Genomic DNA, 18,193 nt, shown 5'->3' with positions numbered 1-18,193 from the left:
ATTTTATAGTTAGGACATTTCAAAGATAGAACATTTCAAAGAAAGACATTTCATTGACAGGACTTTTCATTGACAAAACTTTTCATCGACAAAACGCTTCATAGACATTTCACATTTCATAGACAGAAAGGAATTGAGTCTTTGCCACAAACTCGAATTTTCCAATCCCTTTAACTTAGAAAAATATTGGCTTAAGCCTTTGGTATTTCAAACTTTGATAATTTAATCTAAAAGAATTCATAGTTTTAAATATCTGAGATCTAGGTCATTGGGTCAAAAAGATATTGGGATTTGAAATTCAGAGTTTGTGGCAAAGTCTCAATTCCTTTCTTAGATAGGATATTTTATAGACAGAACATTTCATAGATAGGACATTTTATAGAAAGAAATTTTATAGATAGGTTATTCAGAGATAAGACATTTCATAGATAAATTATTAAGTGTTTAAGGAGAAAATATTTGAAAACTTCCAAAAATAGAGGTTGATGGAACATTTCTAAATTCTTAAAAATATTTTTAAAAAAATAAAAGGAAAAGGAAAGTTACATATTTATTGTTTACATTATATTTAAAATAAACTAGTGGTTGATTGTTAGTATTTTTTGACGATGAACTAACAACTTTTAGAAAAAAATAATAGGTTTATCATATTATACTGTTAAAGACTTCGGAGACCTGATTAATCGTCCTAGCAGATACACCCAGATTTTCATCAGCGACCCCTAGATTATCATTGGAGGGGGACCCCTAAATTTTTAACGAAAACCCTTAGATTTTTATTGGAGATCCCAAGATTTTCATTGAATACCCCAACCTTTTCATCTGAGATCCCAGATTTACATTAGAGACCTCATTGCTTTTCATGAGGGTCTCCAATAAAATCTTGGTGTCCAACTAAAATCTGAGAGTCTCCAATGAAATCTGGGGGTTTCTAATAAAACTCTGGGGGTCTCCGATAGCATCTCATTGATAATGATTTTTCCCAGACTCCATTTTCAGTTTTCTGCAAACATTCATTCTTGGTTTTTTGACATTCTGAAGTTATGTTAAAAATGTTCATGTTCTTTAATAAAATCCTTATTTAGAATAATATTTACCCTTCATGCCAATAACCGATTCTCAATGGTTCCCTTAACACTATAAAGGCTGGAGGTTCTGAATCTATGTATAGCTGGGGGGGGGGCGTCCCATGCTCCCCCCCCCTAGAAAAAGGCCTTAGAGAATAGGCATAGGGTTGAAATGCATGTTCAGTTCATAGCCCAATTTATTTAAGGCCAGCTCATTAAAAAAAAAAATTAGACCGATAATGGTAATTGTTTGGATGCTAGGGAGGGTTAAAAAAATTGCCAAAAAAGGCTCAAAAAATGTAAAATATATTTTTTTCTTGTTTTAAACAAATATCAAAGTGTGACGCATGCTTCTATAACATCCATTTTTCAAGGGCCTTTTAAAATATAGTTTTTAGATCTGTAGCTTTAACCTCAAAAAACGGATGTTTAAAATTTTGTTAACACGGACCGGACTTTTTACCGCCCTGTGTACTTTACCCTATGCATGGAAAAAAAACATTTTACAAAAAATCCTTTAAATTTCTATTCATTAAAAGTCACGAAATTTTACGATGATAGTGTAAAAATGAGAGTGCTTGGACAAAAAAACTAGAGGGCGGGAACATTTGACGCCCCCCCCCCCTTCTGTTTAGGGTTAAAAGCTTTTTCTGACCAAGAATGAATTAGCCATCTTCACATGAAGGCCATCTGAAACTATGCTACAGCCCCTTTAAATTCGTGTAATTTGCTAGTATTTTGTTATAGTATTTGTCTTTTAAAGGGACTGTAAAGGAAAAATGAAAGGGGGTATAGAATAAAATCTGAGAATCTCAGGCGTTGAACCATAAATATAAGACATCTGATGTTCCTGTCTCGAGAAATTGATATAAAACTGTGTCAAAATTATACGAAAATGCATTTAAATGAAATTTTGCGTAAAAGTAGTAGGTTTAAACAGATTATATTCAGCAAATACGCAAACAATCTGAAATCGATTATATACCACAGAAACCTTAGAATCTCAGGTTTGCTCAAATTATCATTTTTTTTTATTTTGCATTTTAAATAGATATAATTGATTATATTATTAAAAATTTCGTATTGTGTCACAAGAACTTCTGCCAATGAGAGTGCAGTATACTGGTCACGTGATGAAGACAGAAATCACATGACCAGTATACTGCACTGCCATTCGCTGAAGTTATAGTGGTCGATACGAACTTAACAGAATTTTGTATGTAATAATATTATCAATTATATCCATTAAATATGCAAAATAAAAACTTGAAAATTATAATTTGAGCAAACCTGTGATCGTCGTTTTCAGATTGGTTTCGTATTTGTGGAATATGATCTGTTTTATACTGCAGCTTTTATACATGATTGTATATATTTGAATTTTCGTATAAATTTGACGCAGTTTTATATCGAATTCTGAAAGAAGAAAACATTTTAAAATATATAAATTTGTTAATTTGTTTTTTTAATAGCATTACAATTTTGACTGCAAAGAAATTCAGTCTATGCCACATATTCTGATTTTCTAATCCCAATATCTTCGCAACCAAACATGTTAGAGGTTGATACATTTAGGTTTTAAAGAAATAGGGATTCGAAAATTTGAGTTTGTGGCAAAGACTCAATTCCATTTGGTCCTATACAATGTTTGGCTCTTTTAATGAAGTATAACCTTAGCTTTTTCCTCTTGCATTAACTGATTTAAGATCATCGAAAAAAACTCAAATTTTATGTAAAACATTCATAAATTGTAAACATGTGTAACTTTTTATGTTTAAAGTTCGATCATCTGAACATAAAATAAAAGTAAAAAATAATAATTAATTATGTCTCAATAAAAAATAAAATATTTGAAGGTCAAATATTTAAATGATGAATTGAATCATGAGATATATCAGCCCCTCTAAATGTTGTTAAATAAATTACCCAAAAATACTTATAATATATAAATCCATGACAAAATCAAAGATATCTTTACCCTTTCTAAGCTAAATTTTTGTACAGACAATCTGTTTTTGATTTACAGGGTTTCCAAATAAACATGAGAATAACGACGACATTGAGATCGTCATTGTTAAGTTTTTGTTTTGTCTGATTCAGAAGAATTCTACGGACAACAGGATTCCTCTAGGCATCACAAAACTAAACTAAGGATAACAGGTTTCCTCTAGGCATCACAAAACTAAACTACGGATAACAGGTTTCCTCTAGGCATCACAAAACTAAACTAAGGATTACAGGTTTCCTCTAGGCATTACAAAAATAAACTACGGATTACAGGTTTCCTCTAGGCATCACAAAACTAAACTACAAATAACAGGTTTCCTCTAAGAATCACAAAACTAAACTACGGATAACAGGTTTCCTCTAGGCATCACAAAACTAAACTAAGGATTACAGGTTTCCTCTAGGCATTACAAAACTAAACTACGGATTACAGGTTTCCTCTAGGCATTACAAAACTAAACTACAAATAACAGGTTTCCTCTAGGCATCACAAAACTGAACTACAGATAACAGGTTTCCTCTAGGCATCACAAAACTAAACTAAGGATAACAGGTTTCCTCTATGCATCACAAAACTAAACTACAGATAACAGGTTTCCTCTAGGCATCACAAAACTAAACTACGGATAACAGGTTTCCTCTAGGCATCACAAAACTAAACTACAGATAACAGGTTTCCTCTAGGCATCACCAAACTAAACTACGGATCACAGGTTTCCTCTATGCATCACAAAACTAAACTACGGATTTCAGGTTTCCTCTAAGCATCACAAAACTAATCTACGGATTACAGGTTTCCTCTAGGCATCACAAAACTAAACTACGGATAACAGGTTTCCTCTAGGCATCACAAAACTTAACTACATATTACAGGTTTCCTCTAGGCATCACAAATCTAAACTAAGGATAACAGGTTTCCTCTATGCATCATAAAACTAAACTACAGATAACGGGTTTCCTCTAGGCATAACAAAACTAAACTAAGGATAACAGGTTTCCTCTAGGCATCACAAAACTAAACTACGGATAACAGGTTTCCTCTAGGCATCACAAAACTAAACTACAGATAACAGGTTTCCTCTAGGCATCACAAAACTAAACTAAGGATAACAGGTTTCCTCTATGCATCACAAAACTAAACTACAGACAACAGGTTTCCTCTAGGCATCACAAAACTAAACTAAACATAACAGGTTTCCTCTAGGCATCACAAAACTAAACTAAAGATTACAGGTTTCCTCTAGGCATCACAAAACTAAATCAAAAATTCATTGAATAGACAATCTTAATTAGAATATTTGAGTTGGTGGCAAAAACTCAATTTCCTTTTTATTGGAAAAAAAAATTTAAATGAAATATGTTAACAATAAATGGTTTTGAGGAAAAAAACTGTCAGCAGTTCCTTTGTGAACACGAGTTTTGCTTTTATAAAGAGAGTAATAGAGAATTTGCATACATTTTTCTGATAGATGCAGAAAAACTGCAATATATTCAAAAAGGCAATGCATCATTCACAACAATACCATTAAAAGCAATGTCTGATCAAGTATAAATTAAATATCAATGTTTATAATTTTGAAAGATGGTAATTTTTAATTGTGCAATTTTTCTGTAAAAGTGCCTTGCGCATTGTTACTGTAGGAAAATAGAAAGGAATTATAAGAATTAAATACTAGATAAACGAAAATAATTTCTACAGTATTGATCAGATAGAGGTTTCACAAATAATATTGAGATCAACACGCCCTATTAGATAATTTACATTTATTGGCACATTCAGTTTTATTTCATTTTGTTCATTTATCCTTTGTGAACAATCTACTTTTTCTGCAATCATTATAAAAACAAATGATTTGCAAAATTACATGTGTCTGATATATATTACATGTGTCTGATATATATCATGTGTCTGATATATATCATGTGTCTGATATATATATCATGTGTCTGATATATATTTTATGCGTCTGATATATATCATGTGTCTGATATATATCATGTGTCTGATATATATCATGTGTCTAATATATATCATGAATTAGAAAGAAAACTGATTTTATGACTTTCAAGGTTTGACATTTTTATATTTGAAAGAAGACATTTTTATTAGAATTGTTGAGTTGTAAAAAATATTATAATAAATCATTTAATTTTAAAATTCCTGTATTTAAATTAAATGGATTTTTTAAATTTTCATTGTAGTTCGGTTTCTTTATCAAAACAGTAATGTTTCTGTTGTTTTCAAAACACAGGGCAAAGCTTTAATTTTTTTTTTTTTAAAAATTTGAAATACAAATTATTCTGAAGCATACATTAAGTATTATTTGAAATTAAAAAAAAAATGAAACTTTGGTTTAAAAGCACATTTGGATTTGGTTTAAACTTTCAGAGTCCAAATTTAATGAATTTGTGCTGAGTCTTAAACCCACCAAAAACCGGTTTCAACTAGACGCCGGCTTAAATATTGAAAAATTGAATTAAATTTCAAGTGATCCAACCGTATTTGAGCCGCGGCTCAAATCTTTAAACTTGGCCGTTGGTTTAATTTTGGTTTATGCTTCTTTAGCCAAAGCTGATAAAATTATATTTGTTTTTAATAATTTTGATTTAAAATATTCTATAAAGATTCAAAAAAAATATATTTGTAAACAATTGTTTTGTTACTGGTTACTTTGGCAAATTTTCTATTTTTTTCATTTGATATTTCAGAAATGAATTTTTTTATTCTTTTTTGTGTTTTCAGCCAAGCTGTAACTATCATTCAAGGACAAAGGTATTCAATATTGTATATTCTTAAATCCCATCTTTAAATTTATATACTTTGGTAGATTGTCTGCTATGCAAAAATAGTTTGGAAATAAACAGTATCAAAAGTCTAATTTTAAAGTCATCATGATGATTAATATTTCAAAACTATGGATTAGCACACAGATCTCAGAGATTCAGGCTTGAAATTTACAGTGTACTTATCATCTAGGAACATTATAAAGATTTATGCTTGGAATTTACAGTGTATATATCATCTAGAAACATTATAGATTCATGCTTGGAATTTACAGTGTATTTATCATCTAGAAGAATTATATAGATTCATGCTTGAAATTTACATTGCGTTTATCATCTAGGAACATTATATAGATTCATGCTTGAAATTTACAGTGTATTTATGATCTTAGAACATTAAAGATTCATGCTTGGAATTTACAGTGTATTTATCATCTAAGAACATTATAGATTCATGCTTGAAATTTACAGTGTATTTATCATCTATGGAACATTATATAGATTCATGATTGGAATTTACAGTGTATTTATCATCTAGGAACATTTTAGATTCATGCTTGAAATTTACAGTGTATTTATCATCTTGAAACAGTATAGATTCATGCTTGAAATTTACATTGTATTTATCATCTAGAAAAGTTGATAACAGAGGAGTTAAAAACTACAGCAGGAGAACAGTAGAAGTTGGAGTCTATCTAGATAAATATGTGTGGAATACAATGAAAGTAAGAAAAGAATTTTACTTATAGTTAGAGCTGGGCATGTTTATAGTTAGAGCTGGGCATGTTTACTTATAGTTAGAGCTGGGCATGTTTATAGTTAGAGCTGGGCATGTTTATAGTTAGAGCTGGGCATGTTTATAGTTAGAGCTGGGCATGTTTATAGTTAGAGCTGGGCATGTTTAAATTGTTTATTCCTGAAGTTCTAGAATGAGTTTGGAGCAAAGACTTTATTCCTTAAGATATGAAATTAGTTCCTGGAATTAGACTGTATTTTTCAACCAATTTGTGTTTGTCCATCTTTTGTTAATTTAAATATTGTTTCAACATTTTTAAGAATGTGTTCTATTCGTTAGTTTTTCATTTTTTTCTTTTTTCTTTTAATATTTCCCTTACAAACTGTGTTCCTATAAAGTATTAAAATGTCGTTTTTATTATCAAAAATCCTTAAAACAGGAATGAATGTGTTAGCAGGGGTTTTTTGTTTGGTTTGGATTTTTACAGTTTCCAGGGGGAAGACGATATTCAAGTTCCTTTCTACTATTCTTAATATATGAGTATGAAATACTTTATTTTTCAGCAACATGTTAAAGGATCTGATAGTGTTGTTCAAAGAGCAACAGAAACCATGATAAAACAACTGTTTAAAGATACCGCAGTTCTATTCAGAGATTCATCAATTTCCAAAAATGGTTAGTTTTTAAAAAAATATATGATTTCATATTAACAAACATTAATACAAATGCTGTAGTCAAGTAATAATTTTATTCTGATTTTAACAAAGTATTCAAACTTAATTTCATTTGAAAAATGTATTAGATGATTTAAAATTAATTTTATATAAAATTGTTTTTTCCATTATTTTCAGGGGGTTTTGATCTTGTTGTAAATGGTATTATGATTATAAAGGTAATGAAACTGATTTCCTAAATTTGATTAATAAGATATTAGGACCCCACTGCTGCAAAAAAATGTGTGTTTAGGACGATAAAGATCGTGAATTTAGCCCGATACATGAAACAACTGATCAAGGAAGACAACTTGACGTTTTCCAGGTTAGAGATTTTTCAAATGTTAACTCCTATTAAACTGTAAAACCAGACTTAACTGCTCATTTAGACCCAATAACAGCCTTAGCAAAGTCACCAGGATGAGAAATTTTGAAACTTATTGCTGTGTTACTTAACCCTCAAAGGACCAACAGGGGGTCAAATTGACCCAGGGTTTTGTTTTTACTCACTAACTCAAAAAATGTCCCAACGAACCCCCACTGAAATTCTAGCGCAACTATTATTTTGGATAAAAGATTTATTTCTGAAAATAAAGTTTTTTCAAAAATTTGTTTTTCATCGAAATTGGCAAATTTGACCCCTTTTGGGTCTTAAAAGTGAAAATTTTACTGCAGGCGGCAACAGTCATCCAATAATGTGTCACTGATGCAAGGAATTTAACTTTTGGACACCGTGTGAAAATATTCCCACAATTTAAAAAAAAAGGAAGAATAGGAAGAATATAGAAAATATAGATGTATGGGTAATGTTGGATACTTTATAGTCGTATAAAGTTCCAAAGACTACAAGGTACACAAAATATCTCAAAATAATAACAAAACTGAAAAACCGAAAATTACAAAAATTATAAAAAGAAAAAAAAAGAAAAAAATGTATACCTTTAAACCTACAATTTAAAAAATCTTACTTTATATATACACACATACTAATTATAGCACATATTCCATATTAGTTTATACAAGCTGAACAGCCCTGCATTGCCTGTGGAATTTTTATTTTTTAATTTGGAAAAAAAATTAGTTTGGAAAAAATTCATTTTTGATTTTTTTCAATCTATATGGGTGTCCACAAAAAAATTCAGCCCAATCGGTCCAGCCGTTTGGTGGGCTACAGGCAACATATATATATATTTATATAAGAATGTTTTATTTTATAGATTACAAATCTATACAATAAAACAAGACATTCATATATATGTTGCATATAGCCAGCCAAAATGCTTGACCGAATGGGCTGAATTTTTGTGTGGACACTCATGGGTGGCCGGGGGATGTAATAGGCTATAAAGAATTAAAAATTTAAAATTTAAAAAAATTCTTTTTCAAAAATTTTTATCATAAATTTTTTTCACCAGCAATGCTTGAATAAATGAAATATAAATAAATGTAATAATAGTATAGATATAAAAAGAAAAATGATAATTTAGAAAGAAAGGTAGACATATAATACACTACAGAAAGCAAAAATCCAAGGAATGGTGCATAACAAATTTAAAGCCAATTTACTTAATGAATAAATAGTGATATCAATTTTTTTCTTCATAGATCTAAAATAATAATCTATAATATAGAGAAAGAAAAATTCCTAAAACATTAAAAAATGTTGTGGGGCCAAATTGACCCCCTGTTGGTGCTTTAGTATGGTAAAAAAAATAGCTGGGTACCATGAGAGTTAACTTCCGATTTGCACATTTTTCCCCCTTTCTTATTTACTAAAATTATCCCGCAATATTTAAGGAATTTAATGTCCAAGGTAAATTGTGCACAAGAATTTTTTGGGCAAAATGTTTACCCTATTTCACAACTTCTGCCCACACAAGATTGAGCACATTTTTAGACATATTCTATATTGAAGAAACAATTTACATCTGAAATTTGTTTTTCATTTCATCTCAGAAATATGCTGAATCAAGAAACAACCCTGATGACAAAAAAAGGAATAGTTATGACATAAGTTTCCTTCTGACTGGAAATAATAGAGGAGGTAATAACCTAAAAGAGAAATGTTTTCCTCCTGAGCCCACGGTTTAAAAGCTTCTGCTTGAGTCATAATTCCTTGAACCCGACTTTAAGACCCAACTCTAACGACAGCTTGTGTCACATGATTGACAGCTGCAAGACCTAAGGAGTTTAGGCTCAATGAAAATAAAACCGACCTTGGTTGGTTTTAGTGGAAAATAATACACAATGTTGAGTCTTGTTCTCAGAAATACCCGGAATGCGCCAATTCCTACCATGAAAATCCGCTAAATAGAATATTAAACTGGTTTTTGAAACTCAACTCTGTGGAAAATGGGATGCAGCTTGAATCCGAAAGCTCAAGCCGTAAATAAGAACGACAGCTCAGACCAGAGCCATATTTTCCCATTTTTTTTAATTGCGGGCTCTGGAAAAAAGGAAAACATTAATAGTGTGAGAAATGAAGTAATACATTTCTTTTCTAAACTATACACAACCTAAATTACTGATCAAGCTTTTCTTGACTTCCTGTAACAGCTTTCCTGTAATAGTGCTAAGTTTAGGATAATTGTATGTGAGTATTTTAGGGCTTTCATTATGGATCCTGAAAGATTTTTTCTGCTCTCGCACCGAACTATTTTAATTATGGTGATTGGCAGCCTTCATGCGATTTTCTTTCCTTTAAAATATTTTAAAATATTCTAAAATCCGTTTTAGCTAGCCATAGTTACTATAGAGATCATATGATGACAGATAACATCTATTTCATTAAAATTTTCAATTTATTTTAAAGTTTGTTTAAAAACTTATTTTTATGTTCAGGATCATCTGGATATTCTCATGTTGATAGGGTTTGCCACTTGTAAGTAAAAACAGGAATTGCTGCTTGTATTTAGCTGCAATTTCATGTGCTACATAAACCTTGAACTCAACACAGTGCACACTGAAAATTGCAGCTGCATACAAGCATGTTTTGATAAATTTACACACACATATCTCTTATCTTGTAAGTAAAAATATGCTTCTGAATATTTTCTTTTTACACTCTTTTTCTTGTCCACATCTTACATTTTGGGTGTTGTGAAAAAGGAGCTAAACAACCTCCAGGAACAGGTTGATATAAAGTAACAAATTTGAATGATATATATATATATATATTTCAATTTTTAACTTCACATTTTTATTAAAAAAAGAATTATACTAAACATAATGTTTCACGTCTATCATGACGATCCTCAGTATATATATATATATAGTCTGTTCCAAGAAGTTTGCCGGTGTAGATACAGTGAAGTATTAATAAAACAGTTACAACTCTAAGAGATCTAGAACAACCTCTACAATTTGTCTTGCGAAGACTAATCTTAGTTCTTACCCATCTTTATCAACTCTAATACAAGGAGTGGTGTTGGAGTGATGGCACTGAGTTTGAAGAATGGAAAACATAACTGGGCTCACATATTGTTTGCTCATGAGCTGGGACATCTTATGGGAGTAGCTGATCATGATGGAACTAAATCTGCCAGAGGATGCTCAGGAAAAACTATAATGACTCCCACTGTTAGATATGATTATACAAAATGGAGTGCCTGTTCAAGGTAAGTTATAAAAATATGCAAGCCTACTCGATCCCCCTTTCTCTTTATTGCTTCTTTTGCCAGTATCACCTTGACATTATTCTACTAAATAAGCGGCTGAATGCACTGATCCTTCAAAAACTGATTTCAATTGAAGGCTAGCTCAAATATTGAAACATTAAATACAATTTCAAGTGAAACCAACCATGTTTGAGCCACATCTCAAAGTTGTTTATACATGACTTTTTATAACTTTAGACAAATGAATGCAAACGCTTGAAACTAATGATAATATGAAAGGGTTTCTAGAATTTGAAGAAGGGGCCTCTATAGGGAACAAATATGGACAAAATTGTGGCAAAGGACCAATTTGAATACCGAAGTACAAACAATTATAATCATTTTTATGTAGGAAGCAAATAGATGATGCATATGACAGGCGTGAGAGTAACAGGGAAACAAATGGAAACTGTTTTTATGTTTAAGAAGTTGGAAGTAGTTGTAATAAAAATTGGAAATAATTAATCTGCAAATTTAAGTTGAATAATAAACAAATTACAAAAATTTTGAAAAAGATTAACTTCATCTATATAAAATTTAGTGTTGAAGATAATTCAAACCTCTTAAAGTAGATGTTAGTTCCATTTTTTTTTGAAAATTATTTTAGAGAAGGTTTTAGGACAATTATAATGCCTTGAGATTGTTTCTGTCATAAAGAGTTTCAAAAGAAACTACTGTTAATGTGTATGCTTATAAAGTGGTGGTGGGGGTCGATCTAATTAACAAACTTTTATGAACATTGGGGTGGGGGTAATACTAAATTACAGTTTACAATTAAATAAAAAATATTTTCCTCTGTTCATTTCTCACAGTTCAGTCATAAAGTCTATGATGTGCATAGGTGCTTATACCTCGAGTATACATATTCAAAGGTCCCAAATCTTGCTTGCTAGTATGCTTACTTTTAGATGGTAAAGTTCCTGTCCAAAAAGAAATGTCAAAATATTTTGCTGTAGGCTGGTTCAGTTGGAAATTTCTACTGAAACCAATGTGTTCTATCACTCATTAATCTAAAGATATTGTTGTCTGTCCTATGTATTGTAGTCCATACATCTCAATTGACTTACTTCTATTAGACACAACCATTTTTAGACAACATACATTTTTTGGTTGGAAAACCCTTAGATCAGAAAAATAGTGGGTCAGCAAACATTCAGGTTATTTCTCTCTGTAAAAAAAAACATTTAAGATGACATTCATTAACTTATCTTCATAAAAAAAATTGAAAGTAATTGTCATAAAACTCAGTCATCAGTGAAAATCTTTTCAAAAATGATTGTATTGGTGTTTTCTTTTTTGTATTTTAAAAGTTCAAAAAAAATGGTTAGTTTATTGTGATTGATTTATTATCATTTTTTATAACGATAGACAATCCAACCTGCAGTATAATTGTTTAAAGGGAGCTTTGATTATGAAAATATGAAGTATATGGTTTTTAAAGATCATCAAAATAAAAGTGCTTACAATGGATCAAGATCAAGGGGTTGGGAAATTGAGTATTAAATACATAAGTTCCAAGCTCTGACATTGTTTAAACCATGCAATTTGTTTGCTCCCACTTGGGGATAGAAGGATAACTATTTTGAAATATGATTTTGAAAGATCTAGGAGAAAAGGTAAACCAGCATAAAAATGTGAACACTTTTACACAACTAAATTTGCTTTTTGAATTTATATGTTTATGTAAACTTTTACAAAACAACAAATTCAGGCTTGAAATTCAGCAAAAAGAATGGGGAAAATATTACAGCTGAATTAGAGCTGAAAACTTTAGAATGAGATATCCTTAATCCCTATAACTCAAATCAAAAGCTAGTTATTTAAATTAGAGAGTCCCTCCCGTTTCTGTATATATTCTTAAATGGCGCGAAAAATTTCAAATTTCTTGGCTTTATATATGCAACTTTAAATGGTTAAATTTTATACATTTTTTAGGATATAAGTACAAGATTAAGTTAGTCTCGAGATTAAGAAAAAGAAAGGATCAAGCATTAATTTCTTTAGTTTTCAGCTCAGATCATGTTAAAAAAAAAATAAAAGCATTCTACATACCTTCCAGAATGAGAAATACAAATTGCTTTATCAGTTTAATAAAGTAAATAAGGGTTAACAGAGAAGATGAATATTGTAAAAAATGTATCAATTTTCTATAGTCACTAAAAATTGTATTTTGTTATAAATATGAAACTAAAAAAACATTTCCTGTATCTCAAAAAATGTCTAAATCATTTAAGGTAAAACATGTTTAGTGTTCCTTACAATTTTAAGAAGAGTTTTTATGTTGAAAGTAAAAAAAAAATAAAAATGTTTATATAGTATTATACGAAGTTCAAACAAAAAAAATATACGTTAGAACTTATGGAGCCCTCAAATTTATCATTTATCGGCTTTATCCTAAAAACCTAAAATCATCTGACAAAAATTTTCTTTCAAATTGTGTATTAAAAAACATAAGAAAAAATGAAACAATTCTTGTTAAAGCTAGTCAAATTTTGAAAAAACCATTAATGGCTTTACAGGCATTTGACGCAATCCAATTTTATCTTTACAGGAATAGATTATAGAAACCAGACAAGTTTTCATTCTTTTCATCATTTTTTCACAATTCAGTAGTTTAGAAGTTTCTTGCATTTACAATTTGCCTAGGAATTGTAATTAGGAAAAGGTTGAAGTTATGGCAATCCAATACTGGGGTTCCTGTAGTGAGAGGCTAAATTCATAAATGTATTTCCTGTTTTTACTAACACCACTGTTCAATTCTCTCAAAAGGGTTGAAAAATTCACAACAGTATAGAGAGGTGAAGTATGTCAATTTTTTACCTTTCCTGTGCTGTATGAAATTGTATGTATTAACTGTATAAATTTTTAAATTTAAAAGAAAGGATATTTCCAGAATATTTTGTGAAGAGAAAAAGGTATTTAACTATTTAATAGAGGGGCTTAAAATTAAACTAAAATAAAAAGAATCGGATTTAAAAATACATCATAAGTATCTTTAAGTGCATCTGAAGAAAATTACAGGAAAAAAACTGTTGAGAAACAGAGAGATTTGTTATTTAGTTACTGGTTAAAGACAATTTCTATACTCACAACCCTACCTCAAGTAAGAATCCAATTTGACACTAATCAGTTATGAATTCATTGCAAAGTTTTTTCTGCAGGAATTATCATGAATTGAAATCGATCACTACTGATTTTATGAGTTTTTGACAATTTTATAATATTGAAAAGACATTTCTATTGATCAGTTCAATTGTAAAAATCATCATAAAACATTTATTATTAATTCATTTGAATTTCTGCTATGCAAGATTAAAGCAAAACTGATCTTTATTCTACTTAGACTTTTCAAATGAAAACAACAACAGTAGTAATTTTAAGTTTGGCCTTTAATTTCTATCATGATTTTGGTCTTAAGAAAACTTACATTTATCAAAACAACAAGAAATAATATTTGCTTTAAAGTTTACAAGTAAACAAAGAGAAGCTGTTAATTGACAGCTTCTTTACAAATTTATGTTTATCCATGCTGTTTGATAACTTGGTAGGTCGAAGGTCTTCTACATTGTATTGATTTAAACAACGAGGACTGAAGTATTTCATACAAATTTTTAAAAGTTGCCATTATATATTTCAGAAATGAGTTTTTTGATTCTTTTCTGTGTGTTTAGCCAAGCTGTAACTATCATTCAAGGACAAAGGTATTCAATATTTTTAAATCCCATCTATATATAATCTGTTTAAAATTTATTATCCATCTGTTTGTTTCAAATAACCTCTAAACTGCTGAACTGATCAGGCAAATAATTTGTAAGAGATAGATTAGGTTGAAAATACATAGAATAATAAAAATTAAAAATCATAATCATGAATAGAAACATTATATAGTTTCATTTTTGAAATTTACAGTGTATTTATCATCTAGAAACATTATATAGATTTATGCTTGAAATTTACAGTGTATTTATCATCTAGAAACATTATATAGATTTATGCTTGAAATGTATAGTGTATTTATCATCTAGAAACATTATAGATTCATGCTTGAAATTTACAGTGTATTTATCATATAGATTCATGCTTGAAATTTACAGTGTATTTATCATCTAGAAACATTATATAGATTCATGCTTGAAATTTACAGTGCTTTATATCAAAGTCTTTTAGTCTATTTAACTGAGGATTTGTCTCTATAAATGAATACCTGAAGTTTAATTCATTGGTTTATTCACTATGCTGGTTTGATACAGAGTACAAGAATATTGCCATCACAATATTTTTATAGCAAATTTTAAAGGTACGCCAATTTACGTAGATTAGGCATGCCAAGTTAGGCCTTAGTGCATATTGCAAAGATTTTGCTAAAAAGATTGGTATACACAGTGATACGGTTCTACAAAATAAAGAAAAAGATTGAAATATTTGGCAAATAAAGCAAATTTTAGCAACTAAATGTAACCTTTGCAATCTAAGAACAAAAACTCGATTTTTATAGTTATTCTAAATTGTGCAACTTTTAAAATTTACACAACATTGTATTTATCATCTAGAAAAGTGGATAACAGAGGAGTTAAAAACTACAGCAGGAGAACAGTAGAAGTTGGAGTCTATCTAGATAAATATGTGTGGAATGCTATGAAAGTAAGAAAAGAATTTTACCTATAGTTAGGGCTGGGCATGCTTTTATATTGATTGTTACTAAAGGTCTAGAACTACAGCCTTCAGCTGGATTTGGGGTTCCAAAGATAAAGTAATTAGAAAATGTTCCTAACAACAGGTGTTAAACACTTCAAACTTTTTACTCGCAGAAGCTTTGTTATTACTCAATCATGATGAAATTAATATCAAATTGTCTCTAGGATGTTATGTTCTGTAGTTTGGATATAAATCAACAAAGCCATTAGTATTTGCAGATAGTTTACATAAAGATCTCTAATTTGATAATAACAATTAAATAGACAGATAGATAGATTGATCTTATCTCCTTTGCTATTTTTATTGGCCCTGAGTACTCACTAGGCATGTGAGTTAACCCTGATTGGATCAGAGGCTATTGAGGCCAAATTTTAAGAATTAAAGCCGAGGCTTAATCTTAAGCCGCCACTCAAATATGGTTAATTCCACTATGAATTGTATTCAATTTTTCAAGATTTAACCTGGCGCTCAATTGAAACCGGTTTTTGGAAGATTTAAGCCATGCTCAAATTCATTAAATTTGGACACTGGATGTGTAAAACTACCGTGTAGGGTTACGTAATAAAATTATCAGATTTGGTTCACCCTGCTCTGAATACAGGGCAAAAGTGATTACCCTATGAGCCAAAAAAAAAAAAAAGCTAAGGAAGGTCCAAAAATGGTGTTCAAAATAACCCTAAAACTCTAAAAAGCTTTGTTAGTTAGCAGAATACAGAATACAAGTTCAAAGGGTAGGTAATATGACCAGGAGGATACTGCAGCCCACCATTACAAAGCAAATTCAGAACCAGTTCATTCATGTCTCCTTTAACAAGGAGAACAGCTGCAGGAGACTGTATACTGATATGATGGGACCATGTTTTATTTCAAGAAGGAATGTACTTTACTATCCTAAAACTTGTCCTGATGTAGTTCAACTTTAACCTGGTCTTAGCTTGCTGGCAGGATGAACATGTAATCAGCCCTGCTGCCAGCTTCTCATGCTCTCAGCAATAGTTTAAATTAAAATTTGGTTTACACCTGATTGTGTCCAAGAAGTTAACAATGTCTGGCCTATAATTAAGAGTAATTGCGTAATAAAAAAGGTTGCAATAAAGAAATGCAAAAATCTTTGCCAACTTAAGCTCAGCAGTGAGGAGGGAAAAGGAACTCTAGCAAAGAATAATCAGTTCCATCCCCTAGAAATAAAAATAATTTAATCAGAATAGGATGGACCAAATCTAATGATTGTTTTACCACATAGTCCTAATTGTGATATTATGTATTATATCAAATACTTTATTTTTCAGCAACATGTTAAAGGATCTGATAGTGTTGTTCAAAGAGAAACAGAAACCATGATAAAACAACTATTTAAAGATACCGCAGTTCTATTCAGAGATTCATCAATTTCCAAAAATGGTTAGTTTTTGAAAAATATATGATTTCATATTAACAAAGATTGAAACAAATGCTGTTGTCAATAAATAAGTAAAACTTTTATTTTGTGTTTAACTGAATAATGAACCTTAAAATTATTTGTAAAATGTAATAGATGAATTTTAATTGTTTTTTTATTGTAATCTTTTAAAAATTTTCAGGAGGTTTTGATCTAAAATTAAATGGTATTTTAATAATAAAGGTAATAAAACTGATTACTTTAAAGGGAGTGTTAGCAAAAAATGAGTCAAAAAATTATTGATAACTATAGGTTGTAATATTTGAATGATTTGTTTGGAATTAAATAGATTTTTAAATGATCCAAGTCGAATGTTGCAGTTTTCTGAATGTGTATGGGTGCCAGGTTCTTATGTATAAGACATTTCTAACTATTTTCTCCTTATAGACTCAAAAGATAGAAATAAGATTAGTAACAATCAACATCGTTAGTTTTTGACATAAGCCTTTACCCCCTTACATTTTTTGCGAACACTCTCTTTAACATTATAAATACCATGGCCTGACCCAAAGGCTGGTTCTAACTGTGACCTCTTAAATCAATTAAAGTTAGTCTTCTTTTAGAAGGACCTAACCTCTGCAATCTGCAACCTGCATACCCCAATCTCTAAAATACTTAAAGTTAATCTTCTGTGTTTTTAGGATGATAAAGATCGCAAATTTAGCCCAATTCATCAAACAACTGATCTGAGAAGACAGCTTGATGTATTTGTGGTAAGAAATCATATAAACTCCTAGATAAAACTGTAAAGCCAGGCTTAACTGCTCATTTAGACCCAATAAAAGCTTTAGAAAAGACTCCAGCATTAGAAACCTTATATTGTAAGAAAACATAAATTTTCTGTTTATAATTTTGAAACTTATTGTTGTAACTTTAAATTTGCGCATTTTTTTCCCTTTCTTTTTTACCAAAATTTCCTTGCAATATGCAACCCGGGTAGAATCTAAGAGTCTGAAACCTAGTCTTAGACGCCGGGCCGACCTCCTCAGACCCTCTGTTTTTGGAAAAAAATATCAAATTTCACCAAATATATGTAATATGAGCAAAAACCATTAAAATATTTGAGCATTCCTCTCCCCATCCCTTTCTTCAAGCAC

General features: G+C 30.1%; 2 protein-coding genes across 2 annotated transcripts; both read left to right on the top strand.

The window, feature by feature from the left end:
* Positions 1-5,760: 5,760 nt before the first annotated feature.
* Positions 5,761-11,428, top strand: LOC111707602 (uncharacterized). Its single transcript, XM_023480736.1, has 9 exons — positions 5,761-5,847; positions 6,493-6,583; positions 7,158-7,269; positions 7,446-7,486; positions 7,561-7,632; positions 9,264-9,351; positions 10,149-10,188; positions 10,727-10,924; positions 11,316-11,428. Exons 1-9 carry the CDS (start codon positions 5,786-5,788, stop codon positions 11,386-11,388), a joined length of 777 nt encoding a protein of 258 aa, XP_023336504.1. The 5' UTR covers positions 5,761-5,785; the 3' UTR covers positions 11,389-11,428.
* Positions 11,429-14,285: 2,857 nt separating this feature from the next.
* Positions 14,286-17,848, top strand: LOC111707603 (uncharacterized). Its single transcript, XM_023480737.1, has 6 exons — positions 14,286-14,330; positions 14,601-14,664; positions 15,514-15,604; positions 16,948-17,059; positions 17,239-17,279; positions 17,738-17,848. Exons 2-6 carry the CDS (start codon positions 14,603-14,605, stop codon positions 17,831-17,833), a joined length of 402 nt encoding a protein of 133 aa, XP_023336505.1. The 5' UTR covers positions 14,286-14,330; positions 14,601-14,602; the 3' UTR covers positions 17,834-17,848.
* The last annotated feature ends 345 nt before the right edge of the window (positions 17,849-18,193 follow it).

This window comes from Eurytemora carolleeae, unplaced genomic scaffold (genome assembly GCF_000591075.1).
Source record: "Eurytemora carolleeae unplaced genomic scaffold, Eaff_2.0 scaffold336, whole genome shotgun sequence".
NCBI classification, from domain to species: domain Eukaryota; kingdom Metazoa; phylum Arthropoda; class Copepoda; order Calanoida; family Temoridae; genus Eurytemora; species Eurytemora carolleeae.
The sequence above is the reverse complement of the archived record's forward strand: the minus strand, read 5'-3'. Positions and strand labels throughout refer to the sequence as shown.